The 20,020-nt window shown below is 41.0% G+C and overlaps 1 protein-coding gene across 3 annotated transcripts in view; it reads left to right on the top strand.

Moving 5' to 3' along the window:
• MAP1B (microtubule associated protein 1B) overlaps window positions 1-20,020 on the top strand; it is a 115,223-nt gene that overhangs the window by 94,945 nt on the left and 258 nt on the right. For 2 of the 3 annotated variants that reach the window (XR_008316133.1, XR_008316132.1), the window contains exons 6-7: window positions 7,393-7,631; window positions 11,194-11,426. Coding sequence is in view for 1 of the 3 variants with exons in the window: in XM_053296075.1 (XP_053152050.1) it covers window positions 7,393-7,631; window positions 11,194-11,349 (395 nt within the window). In the remaining 2 variants the exon portion in view is untranslated. Of the gene's footprint in view, window positions 1-7,392; window positions 7,632-11,193; window positions 19,976-20,020 lie in introns of those variants that run through there. The other variant, XM_053296075.1, reaches the window with a different exon arrangement.

Here is a 20,020-nt window from a genome sequence, read left to right as displayed (position 1 = left end):
TTTGATGTCATCCATAAGTCCATCCAATTGAACAACATTTTGGTCAGATATTGAGAATGTCAGTTCCACACTTTTCATGGCAGACATGATAGCTGTTAAGAATGTGGCTACCCAGCATTCTCAGTCATGGAGAGGATCACTGCATGAGTACAGTGTTAGTCCCTGCAGAGAAATGCTACAATTGTGGAGAGCTGGGGTGTGGAGCTATGGAGTGGTGAAGCTTGCTGGGGCACTTCCATGAGCATTCTAACGGCTACATTATCCATATGTTTTGGGGGTTTTCTAAAAAAACTTCTGAACAGAGTTATAGAATGTGAACAACATTCAAAAATTTTTAAACATCCACATGCATATATTGGGCAGAACCAGCCCAATTCAGTGCCTCCAGTTTTTAAAACACAGGAGGTATCCACATTTAAGAACATAAGAACAGCCATGCTAGATCAGACACAAAGCCCATCCAGTCCAGCATCCTGTTTCACACAGTGGCCCACCAGGTGCCCCTGGGGAGCCCACAGGCAAGAGGTATGTGCATGCCCTCTATCCCACTGTTGCTCCCCTCAAACTGGAATTGAGGCACCTTGCATCTGAGGCTGGAGATGGCCCACAGCCACCAGACTAGTAGCCATTGATAGAACTGTCCACCATGAATCTGCCTAAGCCCCCTTTAAAGCCATCTAAGCTGGTAGCCATCACCAGATCCCATGGCAAGCAATTCCATAGATTAAATATGCGCTGTGTGAAAAAGTACTTCCTCTTGTTGGTCCTAAATTTCCCACCCTTCAGTTTCATGGGGTGACCCTGGTTCTAGTGTTGTGAGAGAGGGAGAAAAATTTCTCTTTCCACCCTCTCCACTCCATGCATAATTTTATACACCTCGATCATGTCTCCCCTTAGTCGCCTCTTTTCCAAGTTAAAGAGCCCCAGATGCTGAAGCCTAGCCTCATAAGGAAGGTGTTCCACCACGCCCTTGATAATTTTGGTTGCCCTCTTCTGCACCTTCTCTAGTTCTGCAATATCCTTCTTAAGATATGGTGACCAAAGCTGTACGCTTTGCTCCAGATGTGGCCGCACCATAGATTTGTATAAGGCATTATAATATTAGCATTTTATTTTCAGTCCCCTTCCTAATGATTCCTAACATGGAATTAGCCTTTTTCACAGCTGCCACACACTGAGGCTCATCTCACGGGTTTGCATGGAGAGTAGGCTAAGCCCGCTGTCCCCACAGATGAGCAGTCAGTCTGCTCTGGACTTCCGAAACGGCTGCCCACACGACTGCCGGCTCCCTTATGGAACTGGTGGGGGCTGAGGGGATCAGGGGCCACAAGGCCCTGGAAGCTCCTGCGCGAGTGCGCAGGGCATGCTGGAGAGACCCCCGAGCCAGGCGACTGCTTTTAAGCCTCCCAGTTGGGGGTCTACTTGTGAGTTGCCGTGGCGCGGAGCCGTGCTACTGCAATTCATGACCGTAGAGCCCGGATTAGCGGAGCGTTCGCTCTGCTAATCTGGGCTTAGGGCAGGGTTACTTAAGCGGTTTAACCGCTTGGAGGCCACTTGGCTCACCTGTGAGCCCTGTGATTCTCACGGTCAGGCGAAATTGTGCTAGGCTCCCCTAGCCCAATTTTGCCTGATCATGGGAATAGCCTCACTGAGTCGCCACTATTTTGGTGCAGTGAAAATGTTGCTGCTTTGGTTTACAGTGTGCTACTCAATCAATCCATCATTTTATTTACAGCCATAAGCCAAACAAAATTAAAACTTTAGACTGTTACCATGGATAAATATACAGCATAAAATAACTGAAAGATACACAACAGTGTGCTAGTGGAACTGCAGGAAGCCTGCTTTACTATTCAGATTGGGGAAATTGCTGTCGTGTTTCTGGTGTATATAGTTGCTATTTTGGGACAAATAAGGGGGGCAATTGGACAGCCATGATAAGCAAGTGTTTTTAATTGCACCCAAACTATAAATTGCACAATAATAAAGAAGAGAATGTTGCAATAAGCACATTGAAAGTAGCTTTTGCTTCCAATAAGTAATGCCTCTCAGGGTGATTTCAGATGGCACGTGAAACCATGTTTCAATGTCAGTTCTGCACAGCATCTTATAGCCTCAGGAGTGTGCCGTCCCTTGCTCATGCACAAATTGCAAGCATTCTACTTCTGTCTGAGGGTAGGAACAAACCAAGGTCAGTCATGTCATCTGAACCAACTGTTCATGGTTTATTCTAACCTCCTTCCTTGAATTAAACAGAGATGTGAACCCAGGATTTGAAGTGAGCTTCACATATCATGCATGAGCAAGGGAAGGTGTGTTCCCGAGGCTAAGAGATGTAACATGGAACCAAGATTTAACGTTGTTTGCTATCATGGGGTTTTTTTTTCAGCTCCCTCAGGCTGTTGCACAGGCACCAAAGGCCTATATGGGCTTCTGCAGAATCCTGTTCTCCCTCCTTGCAAATTTTGGTAGGGCAGCCAAACACCAAACACCTTAGTGCAGGGCTTGACAATTCCAAGGCTCCAGGGAGGCATGGCACCTAAAAATGTAACCATGGCACCTAGACTAGGATATTCAGAGACAGAGTTATTTAATAAAAATATTTATTTGCCCCGGGCAGCCCTTTTTCTGTTCCAAGGATGAGGAGAAGCCCATTTACCACCCCCTTTCACTATGTCTGCCACTGAGTCCAGTAATCTTGTCAAGTGTCCATTGTCTGGCTCCCAAATCTTTGGGCTGGCTCAAAATTTGTGAAAAACTGCCTAAGTCCTATTTTTACAGCACTGCCTACTGGCCAGTGTGTACTTCTCTATCTCTGGTAATGAAAAGAGATGGGAAAGTAAACACTGGCTAGTGGGTGGCACTCTAAAAATAGTGCTAAGGCAGTGCTCCTAATGTGGTTGCCCCATCATGGCATGCAAGGAGGAAGATTCTGCAGAAACCCACTCAGGCATTTGGAGCCTGTGGGAGCTTTAAAACGTATGTGATAACAAACATCTAGACAAGTCCCAGGAGCTTTATTTCAAGTGATTTATTGTTCCATTTTATGTATTCATTACATTGATGCCCTGCCTTTCATCAGTACTACTACAATTAGCATATGCTATTCATATTGCATTTGTTGTCTCTATTGCCCTTGTATTTTCATTTTGCTTTTAAATTATCTGTAGTCCTCCTTTGGAGAAGTACAATGGTAGCATAGTAGTCATACCACCCAGTGCAATCCTCATTGTGCCTGCTGTCTCTGTTTTTCTCTCATTCAGTCTCTGGTCAGCATGCACCTACTGATTGTGCTACTGAATCCCTTGATATTCCACCTTCTTTATACATGGATGTCAGCAACATATAGAGGCTATTCACACATGCAAGCAAAACTGGGCTAAGGGAGCCCAGCTCCGTTTTGCTCACTCATGTCAACCACTTGCATTGCATCCAATCCCGGCAGCTACATGGCGGCAAACCCACCTATGTAGCCTCCTTATTAAATGAGGTTAAGAGACCAAGCACTCCCTTACCTTCATTTTTTTGATTGTGTGTCTGCCGTGGCTGCTCTTAGCTGCAGTGGGCACACTTGAAGGGGGGAGGGACTCCCAGTAATGCACCGTGCACTTGCATGGTGCATTATTGGGGCTCTGGGGGTGGCAGCAGCGGCGCCTTCCTGTGCCCAACCCATGGAGTGCCTGAGCGAGGTGCGGGACACTGCAGGGAAATCACTGCTCGTCTGGGCGGGCAATCTGTGCGCCCAGAGACCATCTGTGAGGAAGGTGAGGTTAACCCTCCTTCCTTGCAGTTAGCCCCAAAGCTCTTCTCACTGATCATGAGAAGAGCTTCATAGTATCATATCTCATTAACCCTCCTGCTCTATGGGTGTGTCTTTGGGCAAAAGCAGCATTACCCCAGAACACCTAAACTGTGGCTGACATACTATGCAATGTTACGTACACAATGGAATGTAAAATTTTATGCAGTTACACAAGAGCACTATTGTACAAGTGCAAAAATTGTGTAGAGTTGTACAACAGTAAGGTCATTATATACACACATGGACAAATGTGTTGGTACCCCTCCACGAAAAAAGAAGAACCCACAATTGTCTCTGAAATAACTTTAAACTGACAAAAGTAATCGGCGCCCATCATTGTTTATTCCGCATTGAACAAAAATCAGAATTTGCTTTAGAGTTTTGATGCAACAGAATATTTCAAATAATAACACAAATGGAAATGGCATGGGAAAAAATGATGGGACCCTTCACCTAATATTTTGTTGCACAACCTTTAGAGGCAATCACTGCAAACAAGTGATTCCTGTAGCTCTCAATGAAACTTCTGCACCTGTCAACAGGTAGTTTGGACCACTCTTCCTGAGCAAACTGCTCCAGCTGTGTCAGGTTGGAAGGGTGCCTTCTCCAGACTGCACGTTTCTGTTCTTTCCATAGATGTGCGACAGGATTCACATCAGGGCTCATACTGTAGAAGGCCACTTCAGAATAGTCCAATGTTTTGTCCTTAGCCATTCTTGGGTGCTTTTAGCTGCGTGTTTTGAGCCATTATCATGTTGGAGGATCTATGACCTGCGACTGAGACAGAGCTTTCTGACACTGGGCAGTACATTTCACTCTAGAATGTCTTGATAGTCTTGAGATTTCATTGTTTCCTGCACAGACTCAAGGCATCCCTTGCCAGACACAGCAAAGCAGCCCCAAAACATAACCGAGCCTCCTCCATGTTTCACAGTAGGTATGGTGTTCTTTTCTTGGAAAGCTTCATTTTTTCATCTGTGGACATAGAGCTGATGTGACTTGCCAAAAAGCTCCAGTTTTGTCTCATCTGTCTAAAGGACATTCTCCCAGAAGCATTGTGTCTTGTCAATATGCATTTGAGCAAATTCCAGTCTGGCTTTTTAATGTTTTTCTTTCAACACTGGAGTCTTTCTGGATCTTCTTCCATTGAGCCCAGTGTCACTCAAAAAACGATGGATGGTGCGATCAGACACTGATGGACCTTGACCTTGGAGTTCAGCTTGTATCTCTTTAGAAGTTGTCTTTGGCTTTTTGTCCTCCATCCTCACTATCGTTCTGCCCATTCTGGGGTTGATTTTCCTCTTGTGGCCGCGTCCAGTGTGGTTGTCCACAGTCCCATGGAGCTTGAACGTCTTCATAATATTTGCAACTGTTGTCACAGGAACATCAAACAGCTTGGAGATGGTTTTATAGCCTTTGCCTTTAACATGCTTGTCTATAATTTTCTTCCTGATCTCCTCAGACAACTCTCTCCTTTGCTTTCTCTGGTCCATGTTCATTGTGGGACACATGATGATACCAAACAGCAGAGTGACTACTTTTCTCCATTGAAATAAGCTGAATGACTGCACGATTGGAGACATGTGTGATACTGATGAAAGAAAACAGCTAATTTGAAACATCACTCTAATCCAATTATTTATTATCTTTTCTAGGGGTAGCAGCAAATGTGTCCGGACCACTTTAGAATATCTTTGTAGAATAAGCAATACGTTATCTCTTTTCACACTTGCTTTGCTTTACTCAATGACATATCAAAAGCATACAGGTATACATGGGACAATTGCTTTTCATTTAATCGCTTATCAGTATTAAACACTTTTTCAATGAGCTGTAAGCATACCAACAAATTTGTCCACCTGTGTTTAATGGCCTCATTGTCCTGCAACTCTGCACAATGTTTGCACTTGCACAACAGTGTTCTTGCGCAACTATGCAAGCATTGTATTCAGTATGTGCCGTATGGCAGCCAGTGTCTTTTTAACCAGGTAGATTAGCAAAAATGCTTTTGCATAAATATGCAAATTTAAAAAAACATACTCAGCATTGTTCAGTGTTGTGAACAATGAAACAATTATACTGAATCAATGCTGTTTAGAAGTGGTTCTTACAATATTAACTTGGAAGGTGATAGGTGATGGTGTTAAATACATCCTAACTTTTTTGCACAAGTCAAATATTTGAACTCTTAATTCCTTGCAAACACTTTGCCACAACCTCCCCAGATGTTTTGTTATTTTTTGGGACTGCTACTTTCATGTTCTTTTCCCACTGCTTCACTACTATAACCTGTCCCATAAGAGGCTGCTGCTCCACCAAGGTTCCTCCTGACGACTGTTCTCCCTTGCATTCTAGTCTGCTTCCTAAAGGCTCTTCTCAGTCTTTTCCTGGTACTGAGCCTGCCTGCCTTGGAACCAGAACTTGTGATCGCAGTTCTTTCTATTCCTACCAATTTTGACAAGTATATACCCAGCGACCCACAAATTTAGACTTTGCTTACTAGCCAGCCATGGAGACAGCTCTGGGAGAAAATACAGGGCCCAGGCATTCCCACATACTTCCCCAGCTTTCCCCATGTGCCTTCTCACCCACCCTCCTGGCATCCCTGTACCCTCCCAGCCTCCCCTGCACAGGTTCTGATACAAAGTCCAGATACTGTTCCCATACAAAGGACCATTCCTACGCTGGAACCAGCAATGATTGATTGATTGATTAAGTGCCATCAAGTCAACTCTTAGCGACCACATAGATAGATTCTCTCCAGGATTTTCTCCAGCAATGATTACCTGGTGCTGATTGCACAGGCGTTTCTGCCTCCGCAGGGTGGTAGTGGTGAGAAATGCATATCAGACATCTCAATTTCTTCTGACTACACAGGTTACAATATATAACAATGTATATTTCAATACATTACAATACAGAAACTGTATTGTAATGTATTGTATATTTCAATACATTACAATACAGACACCCAGTATAGGCTGCACATGTGCTGTGGGAAGAAGCACCCATGCTGCAGAACTGCTTGTGTGTGGTGGGGGTGGGGGTGTCACCAATCTCCACTTCCCCCAGAAGTGCCTTGCACCACCTAAAAAGTTGTTCCTGAGGCAAAATTCACCTCCCCCACCTGATCCCCGTAGCTGAGTTAGTTGAAGCCTTCCACTGCACATCTCACATAGTACACATGTAGCCGTAGGATGTTGGCCAACTTTTTTTGTTTTCAGGATTGATTGTGTTTTAATTTTTGTAAGATGCCTTGAGCATCATGTTAATGACAGAAAAGTGAGATGTAAATATTTTAACTACTGAATATTTTGTTATCTTAAAGAATTGGTTAGGCTTATTTTTCCTCTCTGGTTTTCCGCTTTAAGCAGGCTTTGGGGAAACAATTATATTGCAAAAGTATTTTTGACAGTAGGATAACAACGCAAATGCATGAGGGAATGCATTTGAGTACCACCATCAAACTGTGATGAGACAGCTGCACCCAGCATGTAACTTCTAGGGCCACAGTGGCAGATAACATGCAGAGACATTTTCTCACCAATAACTGAGACAAAATAACTGTGTTTAACTCTTTTTTTTTAAAGGACCTGGGAATGGAAAAACTACAAAATCTGTAGCTGTGCCCCCAGGGCCCCCCGTGTATTTGGACCTGGTCTATATTCCCAATCACAGCAATAGCAAGAATGTTGATGTAGAGTTTTTCAAGAGAGTGAGGTCATCGTACTACGTGGTGAGTGGGAATGATCCTGCGGCTGAAGAACCAAGCAGGGCTGTCCTGGACTCTCTGCTAGAGGGCAAGGCTCAGTGGGGAAGCAACATGCAGGTAGGTCTTCCAGTTTTGGTAAAATTAAAATCTGAAATGAAAAAAGGTACAAAATTGGGAGAAATCTAGTAAACTGAATGACACATTTAAAGTTGCTTTTTTAAAAAAGCTATCTGTCTTCAAGCTTTAGCCAGTCAAAATAGGGGAGGGCAGGAGTGTTCCATCATATGCTGATAATTTTTTTTTTAAGAATGAAAAAAAAAAGCTGAATTTAATGTGCAAAACTCTTCCCTTGTTTAAAAGAAACAAACAAAAACACTTCCTGTTCTTAGACTGTGATATAAATATATCTGTTAAAAATAAATAGTTTTTAGGTAAATAGGATTAAATGGTTTTTAGGTAATAATGCTCTGATTTAATTGATAAACATTGCAATATAATGTTTGTGTGTTACCAAGACCTCAGTATAGGTGGGGCAGGAAATGACTTGATTATCAAGCCAGAGGTTGCCGATTCGAATCCCCACTGGTATGTTTCCCGGACTATGGAAGACACCTATATCAGGCAGCAGTGATATAGGAAGATGCTGAAAAGCATCATCTCATACTGCGTGGGAGATGGCAATGGTAAACCCTTCCTGTATTCTACCAAAGAATAACCACAGGGCTCTGTAGTCACCAGGAGTCAACACTGACTTGACAGCACACTTTACTTTACTTGGCAACTTGCCTTCTAGGCAATATAGGTCTTTTTGTGACACTGCAAGAATTATAGATGTGGAACTAGACATGATGGGGGTTTTCCTCTGTCTTCAAATGTGAGACACCATCAAACAAATGTAAAATGGAATGTGGATGAGAGATTGCAAGTGGAAAAATATGGGAGGGCTTGGTTATTGAACCCCTTGCTACGCAGTCTCTTAGACTGGAATAAAACTTGGCAAGGAAGAAAATGGTGTGGGAAGATTCTTTCTTTCTTTCTTTCTTTCTTTCTTTCTTTCTTTCTTTCTTTCTTTATTTATTTATTTATTTATTTATTTATTTATTTATTTAAAATATTTATACCCCACCCCTCCAGTACACTACTTCTTGGGGTGGCTCACAACAATAAGATAGATACAATATACAATAAAAGTAATTCAATTAACCAAATTAAGTAAACAAGTTAAAAGTCAGGTTAAAAACTAGGGATGTGCATGGGTCCGGACCGGTCCGGACCGGCACCGAGGGGGGGGTCTACCTTTAAGGGCGGTGGGTAGAACTTCCCCCTCCCGCCGCTCTTCCCCCTCCGGCGCTGCAGTTTAAAGCAAAGTTTTTGGGGCGGCAGCGTTCCTCGCTGCCGCCCCTGCCCCCGTCGTTGCCCGGAAGTCTCCGTAAGAGCAGCACGCATGCGCGCGTGGCGGCGCCGTGCACCGGCGACAGGCACGTGCGCGCCACCACGCGCGCATGCGTGCTGCTCTTACGGAGACTTCCGGGCAACGACGCGGGCAGGGGCGGCAGTGAGGTACACTGCCGCCCCCAAAACTTCGCTTTAAACTGCAGCACCAGAGGGGGAAGAGCGGCGGGAGGGGTAAGTTCTACCCCCCCGCCCTTAAAGGTAGACCCCCCCTCAGTGCCAGACCGCCGGACCGGTCCGGCTCCGAACCGGTTCGGAGGCCTCCAACATGGCCTCTGAACCGGTTCGTGCACATCCCTATTAAAAACCACAATCAGTATCAAATTTCAAATTAAAAGTTACTTTTAAAGGTAAAAACTGAGAATGATAAAAACAAAAAAAACTACCAGATCTAACCAAAGATGGAGCATTAAGAGGCCTTTTTAAAAAGATATGTTTTAGTTGTTTGTTAAAAACACTGAGGGAGGGAGCATGGAGAAGCTCTTCAGGGAGGGCGTTGATTTTCAAATTGAAATGAGCTTACTTTCCTCCACTTTACAGCTGTGGTAGCTGGTACTGTAGAAGCTCTTTGAAGACATAGAACTGCTGCTGTCCAATCTAGTTTTATCTTAAGATAACTTTTAACAACTTTATTTAAAAAGGTGTCGTGCATTATTAGAAGAAAAAACCCTCTTTAATATTTTTCTTTCATAGTAACACACAACCAAAATAGCCTCGAAAAAGGGAACAAGTATATTGATAACACACTACCTCACTGATTAAAATTTGCCCTCTCTGGTTAAAATTGACCCCCACCTCACCCCACACACATACAACCAAAGCTTTTGTTGATTTCTCTGCCAGTTAAATCAATACAAGCTTTCAGCCATAGTATTAAGCATTTGTATCAATAACTTACACAGAAGACCCATTTTTGGAAGTTGAGAATCATTGACACATTAGTTTTCTTACACTGATTAAGCTGCTGCCTGATGGTTGTTCTGGATCAAATATATTGATATTTTCATGATCTATCCAAGATTTTGGATATTGCATTGAGGGTTCTTTTGAATGTTAATCGGAATGATTAGGAAATACTTTTCGATGTTTTGTGTGACTGGATTAAACCCCAACACATGGTCAAGAGCATGGATTTTTTCCAAGCAATTCATATCCTCTACTTTTATGGCAGTCACCTTAAGTGGCACAGAGGGGAAATGCTTGACTAATAAGCAGAAGGTTGCTGGTTCAAATCCCTGCTGGTACTATTTTGGGCAGCAGCAATATAGGAAGATGCTGAAAGGTATCATCTCATACTCCGCGGGGGGAGACAATGGTAAACCCCTCCTGTAAGAAGAAAAGAAAACCACAGGGCTCTGGGGGTGCCAGGAGTTGAAATTGACTTGATGGCACATTTTACCTTAACTTTACTGATTACTGCCATGGCAGGAAGCTGATTCTGTAATCAGGATCTCACATCATCAGTGCTCCTAGCTACACAGTTGAGCAGTTTTAATGCTACCCCAGCCACACAAGTGTCAGTTATGAAAGTCGCTTCCATGTGGTTAAGGTAGCATTGAAGAGTCTTTAGAGCCATACAAACTGTAGCAATTGTACACAATGCACATTTAGAATTCTGAAAAATTAAGACATGAAAAGCTTGGTGATTGGCATGGCAAAGGCTCTTTTCATCACATGGCAAAGCAGCTCCCAGTCATTTAGGTTAATGTTTAGAAGACCCTCAGTACAATATTTTGGAAAAGATGGTAGCGTAGTGAAGGAGCATCTGCTTTCGTGTAGAAGGTCCCAGGTTCAATCCCTGATAACTTCAAGTAGGGCTAGGAAATATCCATCTGAAAGCTTGGAAGGCCAGGGTTTACCAGTCAGTGTAGACAATAATGAGCTAGATGAACTGATGGTCTGAGTTGGCCTAAGACAGCTTCTTCTGTTACAGTTGTGGGTTTCTGAAGGCCGCGGATCTGTAGTGTATCCAGTGTAGACTTGGTCTGGTTTCAGTAAGGATTATGTACCTTGGGAGAGAGTTGAGGTTTCTCAACATTTTTGGATCCATATACTCCTTTTGATAAATTGATTTCTTGCATCAAATCATTCCTAGTGTTTTTCTACAGATACTTGACAAATTATTTCAGAAAGGGAACCGTATTCCGTAACTTAGCTTTTCATCAGGATTAGTTCTTAGATTAATAATGTATTTTGTCTTCTCTTAACATTTCTTCTCCTGTTGCAGGTGACCTTAATCCCAACCCATGACTCAGAGGTGATGAGGGAATGGTATCAAGAGACCCATGAAAAACAACAGGACCTTAACATCATGGTTTTGGCAAGCAGCAGCACTGTTGTTATGCAAGATGAATCTTTCCCTGCATGCAAGATTGAACTGTAACATAACAAAGCAATGCATCACAACCTTAAACTTTGTTTCCAGAAATTCTTCGATTTGAAAACACCTTTTCTAAAAATGTAATCCATCTAATTCAGCTGCCGAACTATATGTACCTGCCAAATGCTATACTGTATCATAGTGATGCAAGTCACTAATCTTTTTTTTTTCTTCAGTCTTTGCTGATTGCTAAGGGAAATAACAGTATTCCCATTGTAGGGTTCAAATTACTGCAAAAACTGCAGATCCAGGTTCATCTCCGCTGAACACTTGGAAACCATGCACTAGCAAACACTGCTGACTTCTGCTAGGTAGGGGCCTTTGCCCTTGAGAGAGACACAGGGAGAGGAAGTGAGAGAGAGGGGTAGAGGAGAATAAAATCATTAGTTCTGCATTACTTTCAAAGCAATCAATGTATTGCTTCCTGCAGTCTGCCATCACAAAAAAAGAACAGTGTAGGTTTGTATCAGACTAAGTTATCAGAAGAGCGGGCATTTTTAATTTAGAGACAAATTCGTTAGACAATTAAGTGAAACTGAGCGTGGCTTTGAAGGGATGCAAGATCCAAAACACTCACTTGCTGTTAGCAACTTCACTTTGAATGCTTCATACTCGCATAACATAATTCTCTTAGGCAATATATGCAAGTAGTTTGAACCCCATTCAGTTTAACATGCAAACATGTTGGTCTAAGGCATTCTCCCAGTGAAAGTCCATCTAGTCCACTCAAATTTGACAAACTTGCATGCTGAAACACCCAAGTCAAGTTTACTGAAGCGAAATACCAAAGCAGTTGGGAGTATCTATGGTAGACAATTTGCCTTAGAAAGTGACTTGAATGTACAAAGATACTTGATGCACTTATTTTTTAATGCAAGATAGCAAGTTTATAAAACATCTGTGTAGGATTATAGTTACACCAGTACAGAAGTGTGCGTGTGCATGTGTGCTACTGGAAACCTTTCTGATTGGTCGAACAGCATGGTGCTATGAATTATGTATGTAAGTTGAACACTTCATTGGTGCACCTGAACAGCAAGTCTTTTCTGAAAGTTGTTTTCTCCCTCTTTGTTTGTTTTATGGAAGCATCACAGAAAGGGTGCCCAATACCAGAAATGCTAAACTTAACAAAAACCTGCAGAATGTTGCTAAAAGTTCCTCTGCAAGTCTGTACAGTGTTTTAAAGCCTTCCTTTGTCTTACATTATTTTGACTGTTAATTTAAGAGTGAATATGAGAACAAATGTACAGAAGAATTTTTTTAGCGCTGCGCGAACTTTTAATAGATAAATTTTTAAACAAGTTTCGTTTACAGGAAAATGCAAAGAAATAATTCAGGTTAAGGCAAATTTTTTTAGTAGTTTTGTAAGACAAATGCGTAATGTTTGAAGTTTGAAGTTCTGGTGAGAATGAAATATGATACAGCAGTAACGTATTTATTGAACACAGTTAACTGCCAAGTACTGTTTTGCAGGGAGCATCCTAACGAATGGTGGTGCGTGTTAGTGATCAAAGAACTGAGGACTGAGATGCTAATTGGCTTCTTTTGACCAATGGCTGGCAGCCTACATTGCAGGCTGTCCTGACGTGAGGGCACAAGCAGCCCAAGCAGTTACCTGTGATAGCAATATTTGTCGAGACACCAATAAAAACAGCTTTTTGATAGGGAGTCATGCCATAGCATCACCTGTGATGCTATGCAAGCTATTCTGTGGTGCACCCCTCAAATGGGCCAGTACTGTTACTTAGGCCAGACAAGTTTATTGGTTGCTCCTTCCTAGGTTTTCCTTTCTCCCAGTATTGGCTGAAGTAAAATTAACCCAAGAATTTTTATTCTCAATACTTACAGATCCCTCCAATAATAAAGTCCAGGGCTGTGTGTATGTTGCAATTCTGTAAGAGCAAAGAAAAGCTGCACAATGTGGTACTAGCCACAGAACTCAGCTTCCTGAGAATTTCAGTTCTCAAATACAAATACAGTGCTGAGAAAATTTTGTGAACCCCTTAGGATGGTCTGTATATTAGCACAATTCTTATGCTAAACATGATTAGATCCTAAGCTAAACCCTGATAAGAGAGAAAGCCAACCCTATTGAATGGAGAGGAGAGCTTGTCATGTGGTAGCAATCATGACTTGTCCCCTTAACTAAGCAGGGTTTGCCCTCATTGCATTTGAATGGGAGACTAGAAGTGTGAGCACTGTAAGATATTCCCCTCAGGGGATGGAGCCATTCTGGGAAGAGCATGTAGGTTTCAAGTACCCTCCCTGGCATCTCCAAGATAGGGCTGAGATATTCCTGCCCACAACCTTGGAGAAGCCGCTGCCAGTCTGTGTAGACAATCCTGAGCTAGATGGACCTATGGTTTGACTCAGTATATGGCAGCTTCCTATGTTCCTATGAATAAGTAACTCAAACAAAAAGGATCAATTTTGAATATTCAACCAACAGAAAGATTCAACAACAAACACCCTTGTGTGAAAAAGTATGTGAACCCGTCATTCAGTAACTGGTGGTATCTCCTTGAGCAGCAATAACGACAACTAAACATTTCCTGTAACTGTTTTTCAGTCTCTCACATCGGGTTGGAGAAACCTTGGCCCATTCTTCCATACAAAACTGTTTTACCTCTTTGACATTTGATGGCTTTCTTGCACAAATAGCTTGCTACAGGTCACATTTCAATAGAGTTTAGGTCGGGAATTTGACTTGGCCACACCAAAACATGAAATCTCCTCTTCTTCTTCAGCCCTTCTGTGGTAGACTTACTTGAACGTTTGGGGTCATTGTGTTGCTGCATGGCCCCATTTCCGCTCAGCTTCAGCTCTCGGACAGATGGCTTCACCTCCTCTAGAATTTTCTGATATGCAGCTGAATTCATGGTTCCATCAATGATAGAACACACAGGATGGGAAAGCACCATGCCAACAAGAAGGAAGGAAGGAAACGGGTATTGTCCAATATGTAAAAAATAAATACAATTTATTAAAGAGTAGATCCCAATGCATTTCGAATAAAACGCTTCTTAATGGGACTACAACATGTAAAATAGAAATAATTATAAAAAGAACTATTAAAAACAAGTTAAAAACAAGCCATAATTATGATCTTATATTAAAAAAAGGAATAAGATAAACTTCAAATGGAAATAAACTAACAAAACAGTATAGCAAAGATATATAAACTGTCTGAACTGAGGTTATGATAAATTGCTTCTTGCAAACAAAACTAACAAATTCAAACAAAGATATTTAAACTAAATCACAGATTATAATAAATAGCTTCTCACATACAAACTAGTAGGTTTTAATAATATAACAAAAATCCTCAAACTAAATAAACCAAGATGAACACAACACATGGGGTGACTAGCTCACAGTCTTTATTAATCATAAACTATTTATTATAATCTGGTCAATTATAACCTTGTATTATAAGTTCATAATTATGGCTTGTTTTTATCTGCTTTTCAGTAGTTCTTTTTAGAATTATTTCTTCATTCTATTTTACATGTTATAGTCCCCTGAAGAAGAGTTTTAGTCAAAACATGTCAGGATCTATTATTTAATAAACTGTATTGCACCATTCCCATTTCCTTCCTCCTTTCCATCAATGATGGCAAGCTGTCCAAGTCTTGATGCAGCAAAACAGCTGCAAACCAGGATACCTCCACTACCATGCTTGACAGTCAGGATGAGGCTCTTACTTTAGAAGGCAGTGTTTGTTTTTTGCCCAGCAAAACTTTTGTAATTGCATCCAAAAAGCTCAATCCAATTCATCTGTCCAGAGAATATTATTCCAGAAGCTTTTTGTTTATCCAGATGCTCCTTGGTGAATCTGAGCCAGGCCGCAAAGTTATTTTTAGAGAGCCATGGTTTCTTCCTAGTATCCTCCCATGAACACCATTCCCATTCAGTTTTTCCTGATATCTAACACATGAACGCTCACGTCAGCCGCAGCAAGAGAGACCTGCAGATCTTTAGATGTTAGTCTGGGGTTCTTTGTTAATTCGTAGATGATTTTCTGGGTTTCTCTCGGGATAATCTTGGCAGGATGACCACGCTTTGGTACTGTCACTGTAGTTTTCAAATTTTCCATATGTAGACTATCTGACAGTGGATGGATAGAGACCCAAATGCTTAGAAATTGCCTTGTAACCCTGTCCAGACCGATGAACATCAACCACTCTTTTTCATAGGTCCTCTGGTATTTATTTTGATAGTGCCGTGATGAGTTCTCACTTACTTTCATGGCATAGACCTAACTTGGGACTTTTAGGACCTTTATATAGGAACTTCCCTCTGCAGGGTGGTTTACCCAATTAGTTTGGCACCTGATTAGCCCATTAATTGTGCTAAGGACACTAAGGGTTCATTTACTATCTCACACACTGTTCCTGAATTCATATAATTGTTCCCACATTATACATTGTTGTGTCTTAAGAAACACAGCATTGTTTAATTCATGCCCTTTTATTGTATTAGGAAAGACTGGTTTCAGTTACACACAGGTACCATAGTAAGGCCTTATAGTATGATTCTCATTATTCTGCTTGGGGTTCACAAAATTTTTCTCAGCATTGTAAGTTCCTTAACCACAACATTGCAAAGAAATGCTAGGTAGTGGTGAACCTCGGGTGTTGCTGATTAAGGTGTCTAGAAATCAGAGTCAGACTGGTACCCTGTTTAGCTCTTTGTCCCTCCCCAAGACTAGCAGAAGAATAAATTATGCAAAAAAAAGAGATAGAGAATGCAGCCTCATAATATATGTGAATTACAGAATTAATTCTGTTGTTGTAGAATTTGGGTTACCAGTGCAGGTTTGTTTTTTTTTTTTAAGGAAGATAACACAGTCTAAGGCATACTATTCCATAATTAAGACGGTTTGGGCTCAAAGATTTAGAACATCATAGAAAGTATGCTAGCTGAGGCCTCATGGAAATATCACTTGCTGGCAGTGATACTTTGAGGACCAAGCTGCATGCTATCACCACATATGATATCAATTATGTTTGGGTTTGCAGCTTTGTATGGAGTTTACACCTCATTTCCTCTGTAATAGGAATTTGCATTGTTCTGTGCCAATCTTTTTTCTTTTTTTAAGGCTTTGATTCCATTAAGTTCTAATGTACAATTACAGCATTTGATTTTCTATTGTATAATTTATTTCAATTGTTAACATTGTTTATTTTTATTTTATTTTATAGATGTGCATTTGCACTGCTAATTTTTATATTTTTTTAATACTACGTCAGACCCTTTTTTTAATTTGGGCCATGTAGTCCAGTTAATGCTGTGAAATATTGTTTGTCAAATGTTTTGTGGATTTAAAAAAAAAATCTAATATTTTATTTTCGTTTAACATCTCTTGCAATGCTGCTTTATTTATTATTTTACCCTGGTTCTTTAAACACGTGTGTTCTTGTAGTCCCTTTGATTTTTATTGGAACTTTATACATGGAAGCACTAGTAGGTTGAGGCCCAGGTCCTTAAAAAGCCCCAAATGATTATGATAGAAAAGACAAATGAAAATGTACAGGTGGCCCTCGTTATCTGCTGTCACGGCACCCGTATCTGTGGACGAGTCTTAAAGACCCGGCTTCTTTATCTGCGGTACAAAAACAGGCTAAAATTTGTCTATTCATGTTTGCCGAGTGGCCAGAAAGCACTTCCAGTGTCACTTCCAGCCACCATTTTACAGCACAGACCATTTTGAAGCTCTTTTTTAAAATATTCAGCAAAAATTTGGCCAGTTAGGGGATTTTCAAGGGCTTCTGGAGCCCTGGAGAGCAAGGTACTGTGCTATTTTTCCCTTCTCATTTTTTGTTGTGTTTCTGTTTTGGCTTTTTTTTTTTTTTGGTTAGGAATCTAACCCCTAGATTCCCATAAGGGTATGGTTTCTTTATTCGTGGTTTCCATACTTGCGGTCATAGGAGAGAATGGAACCAGTACGAATAAAGAGGGCCACCTGTATTGTGGAAAGAAGCAGAAATGCTGAGCTCATACTGAGCTCATAAATAATCTACATTTCATTTCTATTTCTAACATCTCGATCCTAAAGATGAGTTTGCTCCACAGCACAAAGCGTGGTTTGTTGCAATGTAGCTACAATAGACCCTTGTGCAGGACCAATGTGAGTTTGTCCTACAACATTGCCTGTAAATTGATGCCACTGGCACAAGGGCAGCTGAAATGCTTCCATGTTGGTGCACAAGTGACTCCTGCTCCTCGCCCTGGATGTGTTCTTAGTAGCAAGCTACCCTCACAAGTGCAATGGGGCTTACTTTCAAGTAAGTGTGCATCGGTCTACCAAATTACTGAAGAAATATTCTAGTTGTTATCCAACTTCTCAGAAATGGTTTTGTTTTATAATTTTTCCTTTGCTTTGTAATTAAGCAGAATTGAAAAAGTGTTTTGTAGACTGGGAGCATATTTCCTGAACCTTTTGCCAAAAACTGGAGAATGTAGTTAACCAGTGAGCAAGGGTATTGCGATTAGCTTGCTAAGGTTGCCACTTGGCCTGTTTTCAGTTCAGCTTCTTCTTTACAAAAGATTATAAATTGTGTCAGGATTTTTTTTTTAGTTCAGCCTCAAATAGTTATTAAATCTGTATACAATTAAATATTAATATGTATAAAAGTAAGGATCATCTCCACCCTCCCTCCAAGAGGTAGTAGCTTATTGCTTACATGCACATCAGCAGTCTCATGAAGTAGATGAAAGAATGATAAATGGGGTTCAAATTTGGCCTTAACACTCCTTCACTTTAAGTACATTGTTGATTGCTCTCATGTCTGTTTTGTTGTAGAAACAACAATGTAATCAGGATTTTGTGTCAGCTGTACTTGTGTGTGTGTGTGTGCGTGCGTGCCACAGAATCTTTTAAAGCCCCACTCGGCTCTTGGGTGTCAGCTAACTTCTTATATTCAAATGAGGCAATCTCTAGGCTTTGGATCCAAAGATCCCATTGTGCAAAAGGAGTATCACTGATTTTCCCAATCTGCAGCACCCCCAGCCACATTAAAAATTGATCCAGAGAGTCTGGGATCTTCCAGAGTGATTCTGGTTTGCAGAGGGAGAAGTGTGAGGTGATGTGTGGTGTGGGTGTGTATGCCTGCCTTCCACTCTCACAGCAGGATCTCTGGATCCAAGCCCATGTTATCTGCTTCAGGCTTCTGAATAAGAGGGGGGAAAGCAGGGTATTTTACAAACAGAACTCCCCCCCCCCCAACACACTCTTTTAAATGGCAGCCAAGTCTGGTATTTTAAAAAAGAAGCTCCTCTTGACCAAATTAATGCCTTTCTTGCCTGTGTAACAATTAGCTTAGCGACAGTCAATCAGGAAGTACCATGGACACTGATCTCGAGCACTGTTGCTCGGCACAGATTACTAGACGCATGGTTCAATATTGGTTAGTCTAATTTTAATGTGTCAATATTTGAGTGTTCACAGCACTCTAGAAAATGGTGGTATTAGCCATTGGTAACATTCCCCTCATCATGATCATTATGCTAGTACTATACTGCTGAATAAAATTCAGTAACAATTTAGTCAAATTTACAGTCCATTTTCAAACTTAAAACAGATATTCTTTTGCATGCCTTTTCATCTTACTACAGTAGGAATTACAATTCCTGCCTTTCAGTTCCATAGTTTCTCTCATAATTTTTTTTAACTTCACATACTGTGGTGAATGGATCCAAATGTGTATATGAATGTATTTTAACTGTTTTCAATAGCTTAAGCAGTTTAGGAACCTACTGATAGGGAATTGAGAAGATCTAATCATTTTGCTAAGTCCAAGTCTCCCACCCCAAGAACTCTATCTAGCTCCAAGGAGCTAGTCTGCATTTATTGCATAGGCCTCCGAGCAAGAACTAACCAGTTCTTGCTCAGAGGAAAATAGTAATTTTTGTGGTCTGGCATTATTAGCAATGGGAAAATATTATGTTTACACTTACAAACAAAAAACTCCTGTAAGTGCTCTTTTTTTCTTTTTTCTTTTAATAGTTGAACAAACCACGAAAAGCAGTCTAGGGACAAGCAGTTCTTTAAATGCATTTGCAATTGCATTATTTGCCTTGTTAAAGATGTTTGCTATTAAAAAAAATCTGTTTGTTGTGATCTTACGAAATAATAAAATAAAACTGCAGCCTCAGTACCTTGGACATTTAGGGGGGAAATGCTTCTCTGCACTAAATTAGCTTAGGAGCTCCAGATGCCCAGAGCTAGCCATTATATTATTCATACAAGACTGGGCTGTAATCACAGCAGTAAAAGCGCAATTCTGAAATTCCAGGATGCTTTCACATGTTTGCATGCAGCCATATATTCTTCCAAACCATGGAGAGAAAGTCTTGTTGCTGGCTGAGAAGCACCTCACACACTCCTCTCTCTCTTATTCTGAATGGTCTTGTTTGTGTCAGTCTGCAGCTGTGTATGGTTTTATGTCTTATAATCTTTCATCACCTCTATTCTATCCAGTCATATCTAATGTAGAAAATTAGTTTCCAGTGAAAGTAATATGTAGTGCTTTTATGATATTTGTGTGCAATATCCCCTCTTCCGTTGAGGATATTTGATGTAAAGGAAACAAGCTCAGTTCCACAATAAAATACAAAAATAGTTGAAGTGGTGTTAGTATGGTTTTTGTCCTCATAGATGTATTTTTCCTCT

Source organism: Hemicordylus capensis, chromosome 2 (assembly GCF_027244095.1).
Source record: "Hemicordylus capensis ecotype Gifberg chromosome 2, rHemCap1.1.pri, whole genome shotgun sequence".
Classification (NCBI taxonomy): domain Eukaryota; kingdom Metazoa; phylum Chordata; class Lepidosauria; order Squamata; family Cordylidae; genus Hemicordylus; species Hemicordylus capensis.
This window is presented reverse-complemented; position numbering and strand designations above follow the sequence as displayed.